Source organism: Sturnira hondurensis, unplaced genomic scaffold, assembly GCF_014824575.4.
Source record: "Sturnira hondurensis isolate 20B ecotype Veracruz unplaced genomic scaffold, ASM1482457v3 Scaffold0003681, whole genome shotgun sequence".
NCBI classification, from domain to species: Eukaryota; Metazoa; Chordata; class Mammalia; order Chiroptera; family Phyllostomidae; genus Sturnira; species Sturnira hondurensis.
The window spans coordinates 6,196,227-6,221,799 of record NW_028076312.1 but is presented as its reverse complement, the minus strand read 5'-3'; the positions used below and the strand labels follow the sequence as shown (position 1 = coordinate 6,221,799).

Below are 25,573 nucleotides of genomic sequence, written 5' to 3'. Positions count from 1 at the left end.
ACATTGAAACACAGGGCACCGTGGAAGCAACACACTTGTGTAGGAGAGTGTGGGGTGGAGCTGTGAGTGCCCTGTCCAGTTGCTGTTTCATTTGAATCAGAGTGTAAGCATTGCTGAGAAATACTACTTAGGGTGAGAGTAAGTCTGAAAAAGGGCAGCCGTGTCTTGTATCCAGTCTCTCTTGTTATGGCCATTAATGCCTCGAAAAGAAAAGAAAAGGGAAGGGTTGAAAAACATGCATCCAGTGCTTGAAATCTTATCATAATAATCAGCCAATATCTATTCCCAAAACTTCACAGGAATCCTAGAGATTAGCTCATCACTCAGTGAAAGCTTCATCATAGCAGGCCCCATTCTCGTAAGGATATATCTGCTCTGGGTTTTTAATTAGCCTTTTCCTGGCTTGGAAAATTTAAAAAGCGTAAAGGCAGATGGGCAGTACAGATGTGAAGAAGGATACATCTGAAAATGCCAAGCACTTGCAACGTCAACAGGGTACTGTCTGCTGCCACACAGCCCGGTGCTGCAGGGGGACCTTGGCAACAGTGGGCCACTCCCCAGAAACAGTGGCCGTGGGCATTTACACTTCTTCCTTGCAGTGCCTCTCGGTCCCAGCGCATGCAGGGGGCTCAGTGCTGGTGCGGATAGTGTCCAACAGAGGGCTTCCCATACCCTGCGGCGAGTGAACCCTTGGCCTTGCTGGAGTCCTAGCCTGTCAGCACCATGGCAGATGCCGCAGGCAGGCGAGGTGATAAAAGGCATTTAGGCGGAGATGAGAGAAGGAACAGATTCGAGAGACTATGACGTGTTCAAAGAATGGCAACATAGCTTTTTACCTTTGGATTATAGGATGAGTGGGGGAGAGCAAGTGGTAGAAAGTTCTGAAAAATTACATATTAAATAACTAGTGTATCATGAAAATGAAAGAGATGGTGTTACAGTGTCATAAACTGTCCACTTTACAAAAGAAGCACTTTTCTTCCCTGAAGGAATTTCCGATTCTTTTGCATGTCAGTTGCATGCTGCTCCCACTGCCAGCCAAGTACCCAGTAGATTTAGACAGCATTGCACCCTGTGCTAGGCAGCCGCTCTCACAGGACCTGCTGGGTGAGGCATGTGCCCCACATCGCCCTTCCCTCTGCACCCTTAGAATGCCGCTGTTAACATTCCTGGGATTCAGCTGTAGCTGCGAGAAAAAGTAGTCACCTCCCTCTTTTCTTCCCTGCTTTGGCCAGTTCTCTCTTATTAGGATCAGGGTAAAGAGAAAAGGACCCACTTTTGCTCTGGCCCAAGACTAAATTCAGTTTGGCAAAGACTTTAGTTAGCGCACTCTGGCCAGGGGCTGTGCCAGGTGTGGGGCTATGAAGGTAACAGGACCTAGCACCTGTTCCTAGAGGTCTTGCTAGAACACTTAGGTTCTGCCGCCATTCCAGCCTTCAGTGACTCCCAGGTTGATGTTTAAAAGTGACCCAAAGCATCCATTCTTGGCTGAACTCTTAACAGACTACTCTTCTGATAAGGGCCATGAAGGAAGCCAATCAGTAATGAATGCATGGGTTAGATTAGAGGTCTGCCAATTTTTCAGAACGGTTACGCTGGAGATGTGGTTGTGAGCAAGATACAGTTCCTGAAGGAGCTTATGCACCATCTGCAGAGATCAACAAATAAAACTAATTTCAGTGCAGTGTGATATGTGCCACAAAGTGGGCAGCGTGCCGTAGAAACGCATTTGGGAGGACACGTAACTGAGCCTCGGAAAAGAAGGGAAGATCGTGGAAGAATTCATGGAGGAAATACCCAAACCTACCCTGAAAGGACAAATAGAAGTGAGTCATGTGGAGGATTCGGGGAGCGGTCTGTGTAGATGTCGAGGTGAGGGAAACCACAGCCCGTTCAGGGAGCTGCCAGTTCAGCAGAGGTGAAGGGCATCTTGGGTAGATTATGAAGAGCCTAGAAAGTCTGTTCAGAAGCTGAGATTTCATCTTGGAGCAATGTGGAGCTATCAGAGTATTTTTAATGGTGTATGACATAATCAAATTTATATTCTAGAAAGATCAGTCTGGTGACAGGGTAGAGAACAGGATGGGGGCAAATTCCATCAGAGGCATAGAGACCAGTTAGCTCGGCTCTGGCGGGATAGTGGAGAGGGAGAAACAGCCTCGGTGGAGAGCTCAGTTTACAGCGTTGAAGTCACGGTGTCTGTGCAGTGATAATAAATGGCTCTGTCCAACAAGCAATTATGAATATTCAGATCTGGAGCCGAGGAGGGAGCCTAGAAACACAGATCTGGAGAGTCCTCAAAAAATAGTTGGTAATTTCAGCCCTGCCTGGTATGGCTGAGTTCACTGAGCATCATCCCACAGGCAAAAGGTCACTGGTTCGGTTCCTAGTGGGGGCGCGTGCCTGGGTTTCAGGTTCAGTCCCCCGTCTGGGCGCAAACGCTCTCACAGCCATGTTTCTCTCCCTTTCTTCCTCCCTCCCTTCCCCTCTCTCTAAAAAATAAGTAAAATCCTTTAAAAAATGGTTGGTGATGTCAGCCGTGGGAGTAGATGGTGTGTCTCAGGGTTTGTACAGGGAGGAGAAGACGGAGGAGAGAACCAGTAGAACATGTACGCTTCGTTTCTGCCAGAAGAGGACTAGATGGTGAAGGAGCCTGAGCAGCGAGCAGCCAGAGGCAGGAAGAAACCAGAGGGAGAGAGGGAACGACAGAAGGACGGACGAGACACTACACATGTCAAGAGATGGCAGAGTGTTGCCATGTTCTGAAAAGCTTAAGATAGGAATGGGAAAATGCCTCTGGATTTCAGCAACAAAGGCAGTATTGATAAAGCAGCCACAGTGAAATACTGAGCATGGAAGCCAGGGTGGAATGAGAGTTGGAGACATGCAGGCGGAGAATACAGACAACCACTTTCAATGGGCGTGGCCTGTGGCTCCCACTTGGATCGACCCTCTTCCCCCTTTTCCACTGCCCCTCCCTTATGTGACTTTTGTAAATAGCAGGTCCCCAGGGCCTGTCTCATTTCTTCTGAATCTCTTTTCTTTCCTGCTATTGATTTCTCTCTAATGTGAAGTGAGCCCTCCTCCTTCTTCCTTCCCCCTGGATAGTTTCTAACATTATCCAAGCCCTGTGTTGCTCTGCAGGTTACACTTTTCCCCGTGACCACCTCATTGCTCTGACTGGCCCCCTGGTTCCTGTTACTTAGTCTCATTTGCCTTTGACTTTCAGGCAGACAGTACATCCTCAGAGCATCACAATAGTAATGTCAGAACCATTTACAAAAGATCACTTTGGGAACTGTATGTGAAATAACATGGTGCCCGCCCCCTAAACAAGCTTCGGTTCACTGTGCAGATGAGGAGATCAGTCTTATGCAGTGAATGTAGTGGCATGATTTAAACCAAATGCATTGGTGCAGACTGGCAAAAACAGGGTGAATGGACTAAAGTTGGGTGAATAACTGGTTCTGGTTTTTAGAACTCTCTTAGGTAGATAGAGCACAATGGGGCATTTATCATAGAGTGGTTTTGTCTGTCTGCTAGCCAAGTGAGAATGCACTCCTCTCCTTACCTGGTTCCTGTACCTGCTGTCCTCTGAGCCCAGGCTCATGTATAAGAAATCCCTACCCTACTGATAACTGTTACTATTGGAACAGTAAGTGTTTGTGGCAGAGACATCTGATGTTATCATTTTAATGCAACACGGTTCATATGTCCTTTAAAATTTTGAACTTGCTAGGAATTAATAATAAGATGATTAAATTCCTATTGGTGCTGATGGTCCATCATTTCTGATATTGGATATTAACTTTCTGTCTGAGAACTGAGAGTGAGTCATCTGCTATCCAAATGCTTAGCCAAGTCCCTGCTATTGCATAGCTTCAGAAATTCTCTGTCAATTTCTGTTGCAGGCTTTGTGTCTGACCCTGCTAGTCTCTTTTTTCTTGAAACTATTTTGTTGTAAGCTTTATGATGCTATTCTTGTTACAGGTCTGGTAATGACAAAGCTGAGCTAATGCGGCCTTAAAATAAATTGTCAGGTGATTGATCTAATGGTTAAGAATAATGGGTGTAGGTGGCTGGTTTGTGCATGGGAGTGAATTACTTGATTATTGTATTATTCTCCAGACCCGGTTCTTGAGAATGTTCTGATGTCTTTTATCTCTAGGATCTAGAAAAACAACTATTCACATTGGAATATATTTGCCTTTACCATGTCTATCGACAGTAAACCATCAGTTTGTTACCTAAAATTTAGGTTGCTGTCACAATATTCTGGGAACTGTCCTTGAGGCCAAATCATCTTTCAATTTTTTTTAAGTCTGATTGGGAAGAGGTGTTTATTTTAGTTTTTGCACTATTTGAAGTGTAAGTGACATCAAGAGTGAGCTGGGCCAGGCAGAAGAAAGGCCCCGAAGATCCAAGGCCCCCAGACCGAGGTTGCCCAGCCTGAGGTTGACATGCCCGGTTGCATGGTGCCAGGAGCCGGCCGGTCGCTGGCATGCTGCCCGGCCACGGAAAGCTTTCCTGTGTGCTCAGGGCATTTCGGCTTCCTTTTGTGAAACCACTGGCTCTGTGCCCTTTCTCGCTTGGAAAAGGCCGTATGGACCCTCTGTCTCTCTCTACAACAACGGAAAATGCGTGAAAGAAAACGTCGACTAGGCTTTGAAGTCATGTTCTCTTGGGAAGAGAATGATCATATCCAACTTTTCATTAGTCATTAATTAGGTGGATGACCCAGTGCAACAGAGGAGTCTGGCCATTATATAAAGGATACTTAGGCGTATTCATAATTATAAGAAACTATAAATTTAGAAAAAGACATTATTGCTGGAGACATACCTTGTCTGTAGGGTTTAAGACGTATAGACTGTGCTCTGAAGGCTCCTGTTTGAAAACACAGTTCCAATTCTTATGCTTAGCAAACAGAAGCTGGGTTATTCCTAAAGGACTTTTTGTCCCCATGTAAGGAGATGATGCAGAGCTTCGTGGCTTCCTCCAAGTCACTAGGATGTGAGGTAGGTCCTGGGATCAAGCCTCGTTTTCCGTCTGCTGCTGGGGTCCTCGGCAGTGCTTCCTCTGCCTCTGTGGCTCCCTCCCTCCCCCCTTCATTCCTTTCAGTGCATACTACACCCACACCAGCCATGTTCGAGTTGTGGAGGGCAACGTGAGTCGAACACTGATTTGGGCTCACAGGGCTCAGAACTGAGTGGTGGGAGGGCAGCCGATGGACAGACACAGCCACACAGTGATGGGCAGTGCCAAGTGCAGGCTTTGGCGGAAGGTTAGACAATCCTGAAACCAAGCGGAAGACCTAAGGTATCCTTTCACCAATAAACACTTGGATCGTTGTCTTAGAAACACAGGAAAAGTGTGGAAGGGGGCAGAGACATGTTTTCTGCTGAAACACTTGAAGACTTAACTTTCTTCAGATATCGAGCCAAGGAACTGTCTGATCTTTCTGAAGGGTTGCTGGTAGTCACCTGCTCCAACTCTCCTCCAGTTCAGCTGGGTAATCACCCAGAAGATAAATTGTGACTTCCGGATTCTCTCACCAGAGTCATCCCAGAAAATTTCCCATGCCTCACTGAAGTCCAGGGCCTACTGAGAAAGCAGGCCCAGTCCCTCGCCACACAGCCTCTGTGAGGGAGGGCTTCCCTCTGGTGAGTTGGGGGCTGAAGCAGAGGGTTTCGGTGCTGACAGAGGTCCTACCGTAGCTCCACACTGCTGTTACCTAGAAGAAAGGCACCAAATGCATGGTAATTGAGCAAAACAATATAAATATTTTGAATCCTTTGACTGTAACTTACTTGTTCTCTCTTAATTGCCCTTAGTTCTGTAATATAGGACATACTTTTCTGGCTCTAAAATTGCTTACCTAGCATGAGAAAATTAGATGAAATGATCTTTTAGGTTCCCTTCAGTTTTAAAATGCGGAAGGTAAATGATTTTTAGGGACAGATGTGATGAGTGAAGTGATGGGCAAAATATGCCTCCATTTGATTGTTGTGCACATACACTCTGCCTTCCGGTTTGTAGGAATACAAATATATACACACACACTCTCTGCCTTCCGGTTTGTAGGAGTACAAATATACACACACACACTGCCTTCCGGTTTGTAGGAATACAAATATATACACACACACACACACACACTGCCTTCCGGTTTGTAGGAGTACAAATATATACACACACACTCTCTGCCTTCCGGTTTGTAGGAATACAAATATATACACACACGCTCTCTGCCTTCCGGTTTGTAGGAATACAAATATATACACACACACACACTGCCTTCCGGTTTGTAGGAATACAAATATACACACACACACACACACTGCCTTCCGGTTTGTAGGAGTACAAATATATACACACACACTCTCTGCCTTCCGGTTTGTAGGAATACAGCACTTTCTTTGCTCCCGAGTAAAGGAAAAATGAAGCTGAATTATTTTTAGAAAGATATCTAACCATAAGTTTTTTAAATGTTTAAAAATATCAAAATTCTGAAAATACTTTTATAGCCTTTTTAAAATCAGGAATTAATTAACAGTTTAGGATCCAGTTTCCTTGAATTACTGACATTTTTATAAGTAGCCTCATAACTTCGAGCAAGAATGTGTGCTCAGTTCTCCCGTCTATTCTCTCAGTGGAAATCAAGACCATTTCAACTTTGTTTTGAATTGTTTTCATAAGGATTTCCGCCAAGATGGAGGCATAGGTGGAAACACTGTGCCTTCTCCCACAACCAAGTTTGAATACAACAAAGGTTTAGTAAACAAACACACAGCCAAAGAACAGAAAATTGAACTATACGGAAGTCCGACAACAATGGACCGTTCCACCAGGACTGGTAAGCGGGGCGGAGCCAGCAGCGGAGCTGGGTCAGGCAGGAAAGATCCCCCGACCCAGGCATGTAGGCAGCCAGGGTAGCAGTGAGGACCGGGGCAGACTGACCACGGTCACACATTCGCATGCAGATAAACCAGCAGAGTGAGCAGTGAGACGGACCGCACAGGCCCCAGCAGGCGAATCCAGCGGCAGTGGTGCTGACCACGGTCCCACATTTGCACGCAGTGGGTCGGAACGCACAGGCTCCGGCAATGGTGGCAGCTGTGGTGGGAGCAGCGGCAGCAGCGGGAGGTGGCAGACGATACCGCCATTGCTCCTCTTTGACCCCCTCCCCCCACATAGAGCGGCACAACCCAGCAACTGAGTTGCCCCGCTCTGGTGAACGCCTAGGGCTCTGCTCCTCATATGTAACAGGCACAAACAGTCCAAAATATGGCTCAAGAAGAACTCAAAGCCCCAGCGCCGATAACTCTAAGTGAAAAAGAAATAGGGAACCTCTCAGATGCACAGTTCAAAACACTGGTGATCAGGATGCGCACAGAACTGGTTGATTATAGTCACAAATTAGAGGAACATACGAAGGCTAAACTAATCAAAATGAAGGGAAATGCACAGGAAACCAATAGTGATGGAAATGAAACTGGGACTCAAATTAATGGAATGGACCAGAAGGAAGAAAGAAACATCCAACCAGAAAAGAATGAAGAAACAAGAATTCAAAAACATGAGGAGAGGCTTAGGAACCTCCAGGACATCTTTAAACACTCCAACATCCGAATTATAGGGGTACCAGAAGGGGAAGAGGAACAGCCACGAGTGGAAAACGTATTTGAACAAATAATAAAGGAGAACTTCCCCAGTCTGGCAAAGGAAATAGACTTCCAGGAAATCCAGGAAGCTCAGAGAGTCCCAAAGAAGTTGGACCCAAGAAGGAACACACCAAGGCACATCATAATTACATTAGCCAAGATTAAAATGAAGGAGAGAATCCTAGAAGCAGCAAGAGATAAGGGGACAGTCACCTACAAAGGAGTTCCCATCAGACTGTCAGCGGATTTCTCAAAAGAGACCTTACAGGCAAGAAGGGGCTGGAAAGAAGTATTCCAAGTCATGAAATCCAAAGACCTACATCCAAGATTGCTCTATCCAGCAAAGTTTTCATTTAGAATGGAAGGACAGATAAAGTGCTTCTCAGATAAGATCAAGTTCAAGGAGTTCATCATCACCAAGCCCTTATTATATGAAATGCTAAAGGGACTTATCTAAGAAAAAGAAGATGAAAAATATTAACAGTGAAAGAACAGCAAACACACAGTTATCAACAACCACACCTAAAACAAAAGCAAACCAAGAGGACAGCTAGATCAGGAGTGGAACCATAGAAATGAAGATCACATGGAGGGTTAGCAACAGGGGAGTGGGAGGAGGAGAAGGGGGCAAAAGGTACAGAAAATAGCATAGAGAGTAGGTAGAAAATAGATAGGGCGGAGGGCAAGAATAGTAGGGGAAATATAGAATCTAAAGAACTTGAGACACATGGTCATAAACTAAAGGGGGGGAATGGTGGGGGAGGGGGTGTGCAGGGTGGAGGGGAATGAAGGGGGGGAGTAGAACAACTGTAATGGTATAATCAACAAAATATATATATAATAAAAAAGATCTTATAAAAAATAAAAGGTTTTAGCCCTTAAAAAATTATTTTCATTAGGCATAGCAATTTTTCCTGTTTAATAAGACTAGAAGTAGGTAATACTTTGAAAACTGAAATCACAGCATGTTCTTAATGATATTGATGAATTTCATTGAGATTTGGTTACTTTCCAAATTGGACTTGAATTTCACCTGAGAGCACAGAGTTTCAGACCAATGACAATTATTTGCACATATGTAGGTGATTGTGTTGGTTGTTATGATTCAGTTTCACAAGAGGTTTAACTAACCAACTTCTTAGGGGAGAAAGCTTTTTATTTCATGCTGTAAATGAAATAAAAATAAATAGCTTTGTGAAACCACATTCTTGGTGCTTATTAGAATGATGGAATGCTCTAATAAATCATAATAGCTAAAATGTAGATTGGAGGTGAATATCAAGGGGAGTAACATGGTTTTAGGTATCATTTTCACCCTTCACTTGTTTGAGAGAATGGGTAGTAATTAGATATCATGGAACATTTTCCTTTCTTATAGAAAATTTTGTGATTGAACTCATCTTCCTCTTTGTTTCACACTTCGTTTGCATTGGACAGCCAAGAATCTTAGGTTTGAATTGTTCAATTACAATAATTTATCCCTTATTTCTTTCTTCCCAATTTTATCATTGAAACGCTGTCTTCTACTTCAAGCAGTGAAAAGTAAAGATGTAAGAATGAACTCTGTGGGATAAAATTATTTCTTTTCATCCAGTTATCAACCCTGATTTTTCCAATCTACCCTGGGTTTTGCTCATTTTTTATGGATTTGAAGTTTCATTTTCACGTGGGAATTCAGAATTTCAAGTATATTTTGTCTGTATTTTGTCTTTTTTAGCGGTAAAATGATATCATTGTCAACCAGAAAAGCAGAAGCTTGTTAAACTTAAAATTCCTGGACTTTGGTTTCATCCTAATTAAATAGCGCTTGCCTTCCTTTTCTGTCCTTGCAGTATTTTCCTCCCGGTGTAAAGTAAGCTGTCAGTATCTTACAGTTTGGGGAATGGCTTTGGAGTCCACAGCAATGACACAATTCTTCCAAGTCGACAAGTTAGTCAGCTTTTACTCAAGGCTATAACAAATGTTGCATTTTAAAATTCTTTGCACTTTTAGAGAAATGTGAGAATATCATCCTTTAGGCTTGATTTTGAATGAAAATATCATCAGAGAGCTCATACTCCAAGTATGAAGGTCTAGGTTATCCAATATGAACAGCTCTCGCTTGGTCTTGTTTTTCTTACTCACCTGTGGCAGTGTGTTAGACTCAGGATCTACGTGGGAGTTTAATGACAGTAGTTGTCATCATTCCGAGGGGAACTTACAGAATGAGAAGGGACGAAGGCCAATGGCAGAACTGACATCTGAAGGATGGGCTAAAGAAGAGATAGCAAAGTCATTGTCAGGAGAGGTAGGAGAGAAACCTGGACATTATTGTAACAACAAGCTAAAAAGAATTTCAAGAATATTGTTGACTGTCTCAGGTGTTATGAGATGAGAACTGAAAAAAGTCTGTTGAGTTTTGTCATTAGGGGGCCCCCGCTGACCTTTGCCAGAAAAGATTCAGTGAAGTGCAAACATGGACTCCGGGTCTCAGTGGGTTAGAGAGTAAACTGGCAATTAATGGGTGAAGACCACTAATGTGCAGTGCTGACTTGGCACATAGAAAGGCAAGGGGCTGGGGCAGCTGGAGGAGAAAGCAGTGCTCAGGAGGGACCGTTAGGTTACGGAGATAGGTGAGACCTTGAGTGTATCTATAGGCTATGGGGGAAAGCCATTAGACAGAGAGCTATTAGCCATTACACATTTAAAATGTAGAAGAAATATAATAACCAGTGAAATAAAATCCTAGGAAAGGTTGATGGGGGTAGATTTGAGAGCACAGGATTAGCCTTGATCAGGATTTCAATGTTTTAGGAGAAAAGATAAAGGTAGCCACAAAATACAGGTGTTTATAGGTTATGTGAGCAGAAAGTTTGATATTTATACAAGATTAACCTTATAAAATATTAGGTCAAGCTATATGCTACTAAGAAATGATTACTAAACATACCACCTGGCATTTGAGTGCTTACTATGCGCTATGAAGCAATTGAGTTTAGAAAAACAGTATCATTTAATTTCACCTTACAACTCTGTGAGGAAGGCATCATCATGACTTAATCAAGGAAGGCAAGGCTTAACAAGTTTGGTTAACCGGTCTAAGGTCACAGAAACCATAAGTATCATACCAGAACTAGTCTTGTGGAGCTAGATGGTTCTAATTTCAGGCACCAATGTTCTTAACCACAGTTGTGGGGAGTTAGGGGTGTTGAAAAGAATGGTGGGCATTCGGTCGAATGGAACAGAAAGGTCACTGTGGACAAGCCAAAGAGTGGTGGGTTAGCACTGCACAGCCGTAGCTGGAGACCACAAATCTGTGTGGGCACCTGGCTGCATGACCAGGTTAGGTCTAGCAACAGTTAGGGGCCTAAGAAATGATTACATAAGAAGGAGTTGGGGTGGGAATTTTTTAGTTACAGACTGGATGTATGAGAACATTAAGGCATATCCTAGCAAAAATCCCTGCATTCTAAGGATGAAAAGAAATCCCTATGAGATTCTTAACAGAAAATATAAGAAAAGGAAATAAGAACCCAGACAGCTTCAGACTTCCGTAAAACTGGAAGGTAGGAGACGGTGGAATAGCACCTGTAGACCAGCGAGTGGGGAGGAGTGTGACCAGGAGAGACCTCAGGATGGGGAAAAGGCTGAGAGTAGGGGGCAGTGAAACACGGACACAGTTAAACGTGGTGTGTAATGTAAGGGCAAAATAAGGTTTCTTCAGGTAGGAAATTCACAATACAAGATAATTTTAATAAGATTCCAGAACAAAGTATTCTGAACTATTTTGGCAAAGTTTTGGATTAATGGAATGGGGGGAGAATTGAAATCATTTTAAAAGCTTTAACTTGCTAATGTAGACAAGCAGTGAACAGCCTTGATGGGAAGGAACCTTTGAAGTTTCCGTCTTGTGTAACTGAGCACCATACAGGTAAGAACATTTTAAAATAATAACTAGCACATAGTTATAAGGGAGATAACAGTCATAAATGTAAATATACAAACAACATAGCAACTAAAATGTAAGATAAAACTATTAGAAATGCAAGGGATTTCTGAAACTACTACATATGAAATATGATACAGCAGAAGAAAGAGATTGTATACACCAATACTTGTCTCAGGAGGTTGAAGCAGTAGAAAAAAAATAATGTAACAGATGAATCGAATCAAACTTGAATATAACTATCCCTCAAAGAATAACCTTTCTTTGTATGTTTGTGGAACATTAACAAAAATCAAAAATGTAGCTGGAAAGCCTTCACAAATTAACCTTAACAAATTTCAAGGTAATAAAATAGATTTTACAGACCACATTCTCTGGTCACAAGCCAATACAATTAGAAATACATAATGATAAATAACTAAAACTTCAGGTACTTTAGATTTGAGAAACATGTTCTTTAGCATAACTAAGATCAAAGAAAAGATCAAAAAATAAAACTACAATCTACAGAATAGTAAAAACGTACTCTTCATTTTCAAACTACATGTAACCTGTACTCAATGAAAAAAAAACTACAGCCTTAAATTTTCTTAAAGAAACATGAAAAACAAAAGAACTAAGTAATCGTCTTAAGTTCAAACCACAATAGAAATTAACCAAAAGACCCTGTCTGGTGTAGCTCAGTGGATTGAGCACGGGCCTGCGAACCATACGATCACAGTTCAATTCCCAGTCAGGGCACATGCCTGGATTGCAGGCCAGTTCCCAGTGGGACACTCACGAGAGGCAAACACACATTGGTACTTCTCTCCTTCACTTCCCCTCTAAAGATAAATAAATAAAATATTTTTAAAATTTTTTTTAAAAAGAAATTAACTAAAAGAAACTAATGAGAAGGAATTAAGATAAAAGCCCAAATTATGGACCCAGGACATCAAAAATGGTGCACTCAAAATTTCTGGGCTGGTCTGTGTGCCCACTCGCAGATCAGGTGTGTCACAGGTCCACACGAATGGAAATGGAAGTGGCCTGCCAGTTCTGTGAAGACAATTTTGGCCCAAGTCATTCCCCCTCAGATTCCTGTCTGGAATCAAGTGGTTGAGTGGGGACCAGCTCAGCAGGGTTCTGTTACAGCTTAATCGTGAGTCCAGAGGGGTTTCGTAGTTGTTACTACCTCTAGCAGGTACCCATACTCTAAAACTAGTCCCTGGAAGGAGGTTTGCAAATCTGTGGCATGCTAAATCACTAATAGAAATCTTATTTGGAAAAGATAAAACCCCAAAACATAAGTAGATTATCGTTGTATGCATTAAAGGTAATCACAGAGGAACAGCTACATGGAAATAGGTTACATTTTATTTTTTAAGATTTCTTTTTATTCTCCGGCTGGCGTAGCTCAGTGGATTGAGCGCGGGCCTGTGAACCAGATGATCGAGGTTCGATTCCCAGTCAGGGCACATGCCTGGGTTGCAGGTCAGCTCCCAGCAGGGGATGTAGGAGAAGCAACTATACATTGATGTTTCTCTTCCTCTCTCCTTTCCTTCCCCTCTAAAGATAAATAAATAAAATATTTTTTAAAAAGATTTCTTTTTATTCTCATTTATTCATCATATGTCTCTAAAAGACTGGTATTGTCAACAGCAGTTCTTTATCTGTAGACTTGTAAAATAGACTTGTTGCCATCTTGAAATAGAAATTTTATCATTTAATATAATAAATGTAGGCAATTTTCATGCGGCAGTTGGTGCATACTGTGTGTTTTAGCACGTCCCCACCTCGGTGTCTCAGCGCTGTCATGGCGGCGCTCCTTGGGGATGGACAGCGGCTGCTTGTTCCAGACTCAGTTCAAAGTGGCAGCAGGACGGCACTAGAATTACTGATCGCTCAGTGGAAGGGGAGGGGAAGGGGAGAAGTATGGGAGAGTCTAATTGCAGTTGTTTTTGAAAATTTATAAAACTATTCTGTGGTAATAGACAATGTCTTCCCTTAGCCTTTTGCTACTAATTAGAAGATGAAGTGTGTGCACGTGTGTGATATGTGTCTCTGTGTGTACATGCATGTGTGTGTCCTCTTCACAGAACTTCAAGTTTAGCATCATACCTGATAAAATATGTGTGGGGGGAAGAGAAGACTTTGAACACTAGAAAACAGCTCTTAAAACAGTTCGTAGTGTTTACTATAGTTACATGGGTTCAGAGGCCTTCTTTATTCTAATAGACCCGGGAAAACTGCTAGATAGAATAATAATCACCATCACCATCATCCAGTAAAACTACTGGCTGAAATAATAATAGTGGTAGTAATAATAGAAATAAATTTGTTTTAAATTTTTATTATTCTACTGGTTGGGATTTTTTAAGGTATGTTTAGAGGGTGCCATATAAAATAACCTTTATAAATGCTATGAATTTTGTATATAGATCATGCCCAAAGATAAGATTGCATCTATTTGTGGCACCTTCCTTTTTATATAACTTTACCCATTTTTCAAATTTACGATAATACAGTTAAGCTTCATTCTGATTATTAAACTGATTTTCCTCTCAGAGAACAGCTAGAGAAATCATTTCATTTTGCTGTTCATTTTTTCTTTTGATAATGTTAGCCTAGAAAGAAAGTAGCAGGACAATGTAGTGTCTTTAGAGCAAAGAAAACAGTGGCCTGGTTTTCGCCGTTCGTGCACTTCTGTTCATGGGTATCTGGGATCGTCTGCATTTGTCTCTTTATCCCTGAAACCACAGCATGCTAATTGTACCTAGCTTCATTTCAAACCACTGCAAAACTTCGGCGACAGGTATCTCGTCTTTGGTCCACTTTAGCTATTCACCTTCATTATGACAGAGCAACTTATTCCGAAGTGCCCCTTAAGTAAAGTGTGCTTTCTCATTGCGAGCATTCTTTTCAAGCAGCAGGAAGTCACATGACATTTGTGAGGTAGCAAAGGGTTGTCTTCACTGGCCCTTCATTTCACGTTTTCCACACGCCATCGTGAACACTCAAAAACTTTTATTTTTATGTTTTATCAAGAGGTGAAATCTAAACACCATCTCATCCTCGTTTCTTTTGTGTCTACCCACAGGATGAATATAAGCCCGAGAAGTCGCTGTCTGAGGAGGATCTGAAGAACGCGGTGAGCGTGCACCACGCGCTGGCGTCCAAGGCCACGGACTACGAGAAGAAGCCGAACGTGCTCAAACTGAAAACCGCCGACTGGAGGGTCTTGCTTTTTCAAGCCCAGTATGTTTTGTGGGTTTTGTCTCTTATTTTTTAGGCTGCAGAGCATCACCATGTTCTGAGAGAAAGAATCAGGGTCTGCAGAGGAAATGTTTTTTTTTTTTTAGATTTTATTTATTTATCTTTAGAGGGGAAGGGAAGGAGAGGAGGAGAGAAATATCAATGTATGGTTGCCTCCCGTGCGTCCCCTGCTGGGAACTGGCCTGCAACCCAGGCATGTGCCCTGACTGGGAATCGAACCGCGATCGTGTGGTTCGCAGGCCCGTGCTCAATCCACTGAGCTACACCAGCCAGGGCCAGAGGAAATGTTTTGAGTTGGAAAAGGCATTGGTTATATTAGAGACACAGCCAGCTACCTAAGAAAACTGGAATGAGAACAGAAACCCTGGTCCAAGTTCTTGTTTCTGCAAAAGAGCCCCGTGACTTTTACTCAGCCAGTTACCGTCTCTAGAACTTCATATCCTCATGAATAAAATACAAGGGCTTTACACACAGTGAATAAAATAAACCTGGGTTCAAACCCCCATTTCCTAGCTCTTTGTTCTAGCATGTAATTTAACCTCTTGGAACTTCAGCTTGTCACAAGTGTAGATAATCACGTGAATCTCGTAGGGTTTTTGTAAGAATTGAATAAGATCAAGTATAGAAAGTACCTCACAATAGTGCCTGGCACACTGAAACTATTTAGTTATAAGTGTAGATTTCTGTTCATTCTCTCTCTTCTCTCCTTCTGAGTTCTAAATTGTGATTTAACTAGGAGGAAAAGATAAAGTCATATTGTGGGAAGGGAAACGGATGGATTGCACATTTAATAAGGGGTCCACGACGGCCGTTACATTAGAGGTAGAACATTCCACATGGAGAATTCTGGACTTGTGAAGTGAGAAACTAGGTTTTCAGACTGATCACCTAGAACAGGAATTTTTCATAGGACCGTGCATAGCATCAGTGTCCGTGGTGGACAGTGTTACCTGTTCACAACGTACTTCTCACATCCTGGACTTGACATCAGAGTCACTCTCAGTCCAGTCACCAACGGACCGCATTTGGCAGTGGGGTTAAAATTGACTGTCGAAATAGTGAACACAAGTACCTCCGTGCTTGTTGACCAAAACAATGTAAGATCCGAAAAAGAAGTAAGAACAAGAATAGGTACTCTGGTGAGCTGTGGATGCTGAGCTTGCAAAGGTATAAAATTGTGGCCATCCAGAGAGGAGGAAGTTGTAAGGAAATCTGAGCTACACAGGATTTTTGTCATGTGGGAATGAGACAGTTTTACCACCACAAAGGGAACCAGAGCCAGATGTATCATTACAGCTATTAGTAATAAAGTCCTTCAGATTATTCTATTCCCCAGTGTTATTGTATTTTCAATCTAAAATTCTGTATGTGATAACTAAGGAGATCTAATTAGTGCAGATAGAACCGATGCTGAAACCAGTCCATTGAAAGAACAGACCGGCAGAATCAGACTAGAGAGGCACAGTGCAATGTGGCACTCACATGGTCTCAGGTTAGGGTGGCTTCTTTCTGAGAGATCGGTGCGGGAAACGATTTTAGATTGGCTGACATTTTGTCCATCTTCTGTTTCTCGATTGTATGCATGGTGGACGATTTATTCTGGTTCACAACTATTTCTGCCACTCATAAATTTGCAACTGTTTATTAACTGCTGTCAGTTCATACTCTGGGAGTATGTGACATACAAGTTAAAGTGTGATAATGGCATCAGATGATTTCTACATCCTCTCAGGTAGATTTTTTAACATCGTATGTGTGTATGTATATGTACATACATACTTTATATACCATTTAATTTCACCTGTTTTAAGTGTTCAATTAAGTGATTTTTTTAAAGATTTTATTTATCTTTCGAGGTGAAGGGAAGGAGAGAGGAAGAGAAATATCAATGTATGGTTGCCTCTCATGAGTCCCCTGCCGGGAACTGGCCTGCAACCCAGGCATGTGCCCTGACTGGGAATCAAACTGTGATCTTTTGGTGTGACCCCAGCCAGGGCCAATTAAGTGATTTTTAACAAGTTTGCAGAGTTGTGCGACCATCACCATTGTCAGTTTTGGAGCACTTCCATCACCCCAAAGAGGTCCCCTGGCCCCCATTTTGCATTCACTTCCCATTTTCCACCCCAGCCCCAGACACTAACTTTCTTTCTGTCTCCCTAGCATTGCCCTTTCTGAGCATTCCGTATCGATGAAGTCCTAGAGCATGGGGTCTTCTGTGTCTGGCTTCCTTCATGAGCATGAAGCGCAGGGGCCGGTCCATGCTGCAGCACTTCATTCCCGTGTCACCGAGTGGTCGTCAAGTGTGTGGATGTGCCCATTTGGTTTACTCATTTACGGGCTGATGGACATTTGGATTGTTTTGTTTTTCTTATGACTCATAAAGAGTGCTGCTGTGGACATTCACACACAAATCTTTTTGTGCCTGTGTTTTTATTTCTCTTGGGTGTGTACCTAGGAGTCACATTGCTGGGTTGTATGGTAATTTGTAGACATCTTTTTAGTAAACTCAAAACTGCTTTCCAAAGTGGATGTACCCTTTTTTATTCCCTCTGTCAATTTATCCCTCAGTTGGATTTGAAAATCAAATATGGGATTGGAGGAGATGAGTTCATTTTTTAATTAATTTTTTATGGAGCCTAGTATCAAACAGAAAGCAGAGTTTAATATTTATTATCAAGTGATTTCACTTTTTTCCTTCCCTCTGTGTCCCTAAGGGATAATCACAGCCTGACTTTCAGTGCCATTTGAAGTCAGCAGTGGGGAATGGGCCAGGTGTGATGGCCTCAGATACAGATATGCCCTGACGTCAGCACATGTGTTTTCATAGGAGTCCGGAGGAGATGCAGGGGTGGATAAGCAAGATCAACTGCGTCGCAGCTGTGTTTTCTGCACCGCCGTTCCCAGCAGCCATTGGGTCTCAGAAGAAGTTCAGTCGCCCACTTCTGCCCGCCACCACAACAAAACTGTCTCAGGTAAGTCATTCTGATAGCGCTTTGACCTTGGAAATATTTGTATTTGAAGTTTCGGGGGTGAGACCTTGCCCTGGAAGGGCATGTTGTTTAAGTGGGCCAAAAGGAAGTAAACTGGGTCTTACACTTCATGCAGGAAGCTGATACAATTGAGTCAAGGTTAGGAGGACACATACTTGGAATTAGTTTCTAAAATTTGTATGAACATACTACTCAATTGGTCATACAGGCCTGGTATTTTTTTTTATTTTTGTTTGTACTAACAGCTCATATTTTTTTTAACAAATTAGCTAACATTAGGTGTACTGGCTTGGAAACAAGCTTTTTATACTTTCTTTCCATTTTGTTTTTCTTCTTTAAATTGAGATTTTCCCATATCCAAGGCTGTATTTGGTGCCAAGGGTATAAACATATTCCCAGGGATCCACTACTCACAGCTGAATGGGGCAGAGCCTCCCTCTCCGCTCAGGGCGAGCTAAGTGCGCCCTGTGGGTTTTTCCCAGCTTAATCAGGACAAGGTGCCCGAACTCCCTCCCAAACGCATTCACGTACAATTCTCTCCTACTGTCAGATCGCTCTCTCTAAAGATCGTGTTTCGCTGTGTCCCTCTCCTACTTCAAACCCGACTGGATCCAGGCTTGCCAACTTTAAACCTGTTGGCAACACCCTGTTGCTGTCCACTAGCTAAGGATTTTGGAGTTACTTTGATGTCTACTGTGAATTTCTTAACTGGTGCAATCATGGAAGTAGTTTCACCTGGCTCTCCTCAACCAGGTCTTGATATTTACTGGCTCCTCTACCAATTTGGTATCATAATTATCAATGATACATTTATTTAATAAATATGTATTATGTGCCCCTTGCACTTCAGAGACTGCTTTAGGCTGGAGATAGAAAGGCCAGTGAAGCCCAGATGCTGACGTTGGGTTGACCAATGCCAGTGAGGAAGTAACTGTAACAGCACAGCTGGGTTAGAGGTGCGGGAAGGATAAGCCCAGTGTGCTGTGGGGGTGCACGAAGCGGGCATCTCTCCTGGCCTTGGAGGGGAAGGAGGCAGCATGGTAGCTATTATGCAGCTCAAAGGCTGAGCAGTGGTTGGGTGTTGGGGGGGCAGAGGGTGCGTGGAGGGGGAGAAAAAAGAAGACCAAAAAGGCCCAGAGGAGAAATCCCCAGGATGCAGGAACCACCCAAAAGTTACCAAATGTGATTTGAGCACAGTGTTGAGAAAAGGCAAGAGATGTGCCTCCAGAAGTGAGCAAAGGGCAAAGGGTAAAAGGTCTTTGTCATGCGTGGGATTCGGGTGCCTCACTAATTACCCAGCATCCTTAGAATAATAATGGGAAAGCAGCAAAGTAACGTGATTAAATTTGTGCTTTAAAAATCGTTCATGTAAGAATAGGAAGAAAGTATTAGAGAAGGAAACCACTAGAAGCAGAAAGGCTAATTTTGAAGTCAGCGTCAACGATGCAGAACACAGATGACTAAGTTGTGGAAGAGATGGGTTGAGGTGGCAATGTTTGAGAGGGCTCGAGGGTCTGGAACGGGTCCTCCCGGTGGCTCGCTGAGTGGAGGAACAAGGACTATCATCTGGGCTTCAGCAGCTGGGGACTGTGGTGTCTGGCCTGGCCTTTGGGACCTCGTTGTCTCCTGCTTTCCCACCTGTTTCTTCTTCCCTGGGTCTTTCTCCTTTTTCTGACTCCAAATGTCTAGTGCCCCGGGCTCAGAAGCAGATCCAAACAGACTTGACAATTTTTCTAAGTTAGTTGAGAAAAAAACAGGTAAGATGTAATGCCAAGAAAAGGTAGAAAAGTCATGTAAAATTAGGACCAAAGCTGTCTCCTGTGAGTGGTGGGCAGGTCGTTGGGCCCCTCGGTGAGAGCAGGAGTGGACTGACGGGGGAGAAGCCACACTGGCCCTCTGAGGGAGAAATGGCAGGCAGTGAGGAAGTGGGTGAGGGGCTTGCACGTAAGTCTCAATGTAAGTTTATTTTTAAAAACAGGCTGGTAGGAAGAAGAAGGGAGACATGGTTTCAGGAGGGATTCTTCGGTTTTTGTAAATACATCATTATTCTTAACATGAATTGGATGCTCATCACGTAAGCCATTGCTGGTGTTATGTATGTAGTTCATGGACTACCGAGAAAGCTGGTGAAAATAGAAAGGACCAAGCCAGCTCACTTTACAAGGCAGAATGGCATTTAATTTTCACTTTAAGAAAAGAAAGGCTTTACCTGGGATTGATGACCAGAGAATATGTGGCAGTGCCCACCTGAAATAGCAACACTTGAAGCAAATGCAGCTGGTTCCCCACTTTATTTGGGGTGTTTAACATAAATAGTAAACTGCGTTGCATAAAGTAAGTGGAGAAAAAAACTACTGAACAACTAGAGGCAAAAAAATACCTTCAGAAGTTGGGTTTTGTTCTATTAATTTCATTAGGGATTTCCAGTTGTTATTTTTTAACCAATTGGTCTTTCTCATAATTACTCCCTTGAAAGATTCCGGGGAAAAGGGAAGCTGAAGTTAAGAACGAGCATCGGTAAGCACGGAGCTATGTGGAAGTTCTTCCTTGCTCCTGCCTCACTGTAGATCTGCATCTCTAGTTGCTGTTGTCCTGTGTGTGTGTGGGCTGTATTACTTTGTCACTTTATCAAGGCAGAATCTCTAATTTAAACAAATCTTATATTAGAACTAAAAAAGTGTTGCATAAAATTTTTATGCATTTTCTTATTTTGAACACAAATCCAGAGAAGCGCAAAAAATGCATATGTAATGTGATCAAAATGGTGAATTCAAGATTTTAAGTAAGAAAGCAATAACCGAAAAGAAGTATCCTCTTGTGTCACGTAAGACAAGATAAACAAGCCCTTTCAGGAATTTAATTTCTTTGTAAAACAGTAAGGTGATTTCCTTCCCTACCAGTAGTAAGCAAATCTGGGTGGGCCTCAGTTTTCCATCTGGAAAGCAAGGAGATCATTCTAGAACGTTTTTCTGAGGTTCTACCACTAGCTCTGTTTTGTGTCATTTTTGCTCAGGTCATCATGTTTATTTACTAAAAATGGAAAAGATGTGTTGTCGTTGAGAGTAAAAGGACAGTTTAGAAGCAGATAAGTGAAAACAAGCATGTGGTAAAAAACAGGTTGGAAAGCGGGGAAGACGAGCAGGCTGCACACAGCCTGGGGCACATGTTGGGGGCTCCCTCTGCTTCCAGCAGCTGTCTCTGTGGGAGTCATGGTGCACCGCCGTCCGTGGGTCCTGGGATGTGCTTGGACGCCCACGAGGGCTTCAGCGCCTTGGAGACTGGTCCTTGTCCTGCAGCCCAGGCATCCTTGACCTCAGGAGTAGCCCAGCGTTGTGGCCTGGAGAGTTCGTTGGTGCAGGATGAATTCTAGGATGTTTCGCAGTAACCCCAGCCCGTAGCCCCTGGATGCCAGTGTCATGCCCCCAGCTGTGACAACCCGAAATGTCTTCAGACCTTGCCAAAGGCCCCATGGGGTCAGAGTATCCCTTCCCCCACTCCCTCCTCCAGTGCGGAGAGCCCCTGCTTTCACCCAGCTGCCTTCTTCCCCACACGCCCACATGCCCCCAGCCTGGCTGAGATTCCCCTAAATGCCAGAACCACTGGGGTAATTTCCATTTACAAACTACATGCATAACATTGTGAGTACCCTGCCAGGAAAAAAATTAAACCGTGTTAGGAAAAAACTAAACATTCAATTAAGATTGTTTGGTGCTTTTAAAGACACACTGTTCATCACCCTGTCATTTGCAAGCTTGTCTTTAATTGATTCTTGTCTTCTCTCCAAAACATTTTAGCCTTCACTATGAAAATTGATCATTGTCAGCGTGGCCTGGCTCTTCCTGAACAACTCCGCTGTGTGGGAGGGGTTGCCTTCCTCAGTTGTTTTTCAAGGCAGTGTTGCCAGAACACTTTTCTTCTGCTGGGGGGTGGGGTGGAGAGCCCAGTTTGAAATGTTAAGTTTTGTTTCTCCTTCTGGTGGAGCACTTCAGGCCAGATGTTGAGGTTGGCCCTGTCCAGATCTGTTCAGGACTCCCCTTCCTGCCCCTCACAGCAGTCATCTTCCAACTTCAGTGTGCGCAGGATTTAGGTAAATCTGTGCCCACCCACCAGAATCTTAACAGTTTACACAGAGGCCTGAACAGGGTCCAGTCATGCACGCCACACACGTGGCCTCAATAATGCCCAGCTCCCCCAAGACCGTGTCCTCGGGGCATTTCCAGTGTGTGGAAGACAAGCTGAGCCCACGAGCCAAGGACAGGGCAGAGGATGAGAGCCTCCAGTTGCCTGCGGAGCTCGAGGGCCAACCAGCGGCCACAGCGCCTCGGTGACCCCCTCGAACAGGTGGACATTGGGTGGGAGTTCAGAGGAGGAAGTCATTCTCATAGCGTGTCCCTCACCAGCCAGCACCACTCCCTTCCCTGCCCATCCAGCTTCATCCTTTCAGTCACAGTTCTTGTCACATCTGAAACATCTTGCCTATCCTGCACCCCCCCTTAATTCAGACTTTCGGCATCCTTTACCTAGGTCATTGGTTTCCTGACTGCTGTAGTCACTCACTTCACCAGCACCAATATCTGAGCAGAGGCCCTCCGATATATGTATTCTCTATGTAAAAGGCACCGCGTGCCCTGCTGTCAGCACAGCATGAAAGAGTGCTGCGCGTCAGGAGGCACTAGGGACATACGGCACCAGCCAAGCCATGAGGTCCCACCTTCCACTCATTAGGATGGCTGTAATTTTATAAAATCTTTTTGTTTGAAAAGGAGAATGTGTGGGTGTGGGTGTGGAGTTAGAACTCTGGTTGGGGTGTAAAAATGACACAGCTCCTTGGAAAACAGTTTGGTGGTTCATTACATGAGTCAACGTAGAGTTAACATGCGGCCCAGCAGTTTCACGCCTACTTGGGTATCCAGAGGATGAAAACAACACCCACGCAAAACTCGTCCACGGGTGTTCACAGCAGCATTGTGCCTTGCAGCCAAAGGTGGAAATGGCCGCCAGCTGATGACTGGATGATGAAATGTGATACATCCTACAATATGGACGAACCTTGAAAATGTTATGCTATGTGAAAGAAGCCAGTCACAGAAGGAACATACTGTAATTCCATTCCCAGAGTCTTTCTTTTTAGGTGAACTAAAATGTCATAAAACTGAATTGAGATCATGGCCTCACAGCCCTGTGAATATGCTAAAAAAAAAGTGAATTGTACACTTTAAATGGGTGAACTGAATGGAATGCGAATTATATCTCAATGCCGACTTTAAAAATCCCTCCTGAAGGGGTCACCTTGCACACACCCCGCTTTGGAAAACTCGGGCAGGCTATTCTTGTGACTGCTCGACTGTCTTCCTCCAGTCTGGCTTCTCTCCAGTCCCTCCCTGGTTCTGGCTGAAAGATGTTTTGTACTATGTCACTTAACCTGAACTGGCTCACTCTTGCCAATAAGAGGCAGCCCAAAGTCTGCCATGGCCTTAGATTGTGGCTCTACTTCCCCAGAAGAGATAAATGTTATATTCTTGTCTTAGAGGTCTGTATTGAACATATATTAAATACTTAAATGAAACAGTTAATTAAATCACATTGATGTTATGCTAAACACACTAAACACTGTCTAAGGTCTTTAAAACTGGTTTAAACACGATATGATGAAACAAAATCTTTCTCAAGGTGCTTTCGGCAGTAGCTCCCCTCACACTGACTCAGGAACAGATGTTCTTTATTCCAAGTTCCATACTGCTTAGGTTTGGTAAGGTTGCAATGCTTAGCAACTTGACTTATAAACTACCTCGCAGATTCCTAGAAATGTCATTACCTTCTGAGTCATCTGCCTGCTTTAAAACAGCACAAAGGAAACAATGGGAGCCCTCCCATCTATACCTGCTTCCCTTTAAAAAAAAGTCTTCATTTCCTGAGGGACCTCCGTATAGGGTATGAGCTGTGTGCGCATTATGAAATAGGTAAGGCAATGAATGGTCTTGACTGTCAGCTCAGTAGCCCTTAAGGTGTGTGTTAATTAGTGTTAGGCAAGTGATACCTGGAAGCCAAAACTATGCTACAGACGATGGCCTCTCCTCAACAGTGACGAGATGCTGGAAGATTTGAGAGAGGGACTTGAGGAAAAGAACCCTCTTCAGCCTTTAAAGAGCTTGTGGCCATTAGAGGAGACACAGTCACACACAAGTCAGAGGCCATCTTGTAATAAACACATGGTATAGACATGTGTGTGCAGGAGAGGGAGCGAGTGTGTGGTCTGGAGTGGGGTTCCAGGGAAGGGCCTGGGCACACCCTGCACGTTCGAGAGCCACGGGAGAGGGCGCATCAGCACTGACCGGGTTTACCAAGCTCCAAGAGCTGAGGTCGGCCTCAAACCATGAAGAAATGGAACATTTTGAAGCTTGTGTTCAGCAGCCCTTTGGATTTAAGAAGGTCGTTCCAAGGCGAGTTTATGACTAGGAGTTGGGAGAACGGGGTGCTGCCCACTGTCCTTACCTGTGTGGCCTTGAGCCATACCCCTCTGGATGCCCATCACCTGTAAGAGGAGTAGGTCAGAAGGGACCATGGCCGGTTCTCTTCCCTTTAGAGTTCCAAGGATTCTGTGCTCCACCCCTGGGGGGGGGGGGGCATAATGGCAGGAGCCATGGCTTCTCCAGCTCCCAGCACAGTGCCTGTCACATAGTAGGCATTCAGTGAGAGTTGTGGGTGGGTGGCTTTTCTCCCGCCCCAGCACACTCTGCTGTCTCTCTCCAGTCCTCGCTGTCCCTGCTCCTTTCCTCTTACATCTGCGTCTCTATATTGTCACTCCCGCTTATTTCCCACATCTGTTCTTTCAACCTCTCCTCCATGAGAAATGATAAGTAAGCCTTACGCTTGGTGAAAAAGGTAAAAGAGCTGATTTCTGAGCCTCACTAGGCGCGGCTGGGCCACTGGGCCAAGCATCAGAATAAAGGCCCAACCTTGACTCACTTCGAGACTTCGAACACGTGCCTGGCCCCATTGCCGCATCCGTTAGAAACCCTTTCTTCACGGAAATGGCATGAGAGTTCAGTATTTTAAAACAGGATAGGAGATTTTCATCAAAGTACTATATATCTGGGGTGGGGAATCTTAGGTGATGTCATCTGATCTTTGCCATTTACATAAAATTTCACTCTATGTATTGTCAAAGGACTTACCAATTACATGCACTGACACACAACCATGGTGGTTTTTCTTGCATCTATCATTTTGATGCCTCTCCTTAAGTATCCACTTCCTAACTTAAAAATTTCTAGGAGTACATACTGTTTCCTCTCTCTGTTTTCTTTCTTTAAACTGTCAGCTGTGTTTCTGTTTCTTTGCCTTCTCTGAATTCCCATTTGTTCGTCTTGTCTCATAAGAACAGTGTATTTGCTCCCCCAGTGCATTGTGGGAGCAAAGACCAAAGGGAGGAACCCCGCGGGGCCCGCCCTTGCCTATTACAAATTCAGTTGTCCTGCGCCTGGGAACATGCCACTCCTGTGGGGCTGCTGCCCCTCCCCCACGCTTCCCATTGGGTTCTGCCAGGAACGCCTGCATGCCTCCTTTGCCAGCAGGCTTGAGCGCTGGTGTGATTTGCGTGGTCTGACAATCTAGACTCTTGAGAGCCACGTGGTGTTTTATTATCACTGGTCAAAATGGACAGATTAGGAGAGTGATTTTAAAAGCCTTTTATTTTGAGGTGATTTCCTGAATCTTCCCTCATGAGGGAAGTGCAGTAG

The 25,573-nt window shown here is 43.8% G+C and overlaps 1 protein-coding gene across 5 annotated transcripts in view; it reads left to right on the top strand.

Moving 5' to 3' along the window:
* Positions 1–25,573, top strand: part of PSD3 (pleckstrin and Sec7 domain containing 3) — a 572,156-nt gene that overhangs the window by 515,374 nt on the left and 31,209 nt on the right. For all 5 annotated transcript variants that reach the window (XM_037042118.1, XM_037042117.1, XM_037042121.1 and 2 more), the window contains 2 exons: positions 14,669–14,826; positions 17,672–17,816. In XM_037042118.1, the coding sequence (XP_036898013.1) occupies positions 14,669–14,826; positions 17,672–17,816 (303 nt within the window). The remainder of the gene's footprint in view (positions 1–14,668; positions 14,827–17,671; positions 17,817–25,573) is intronic.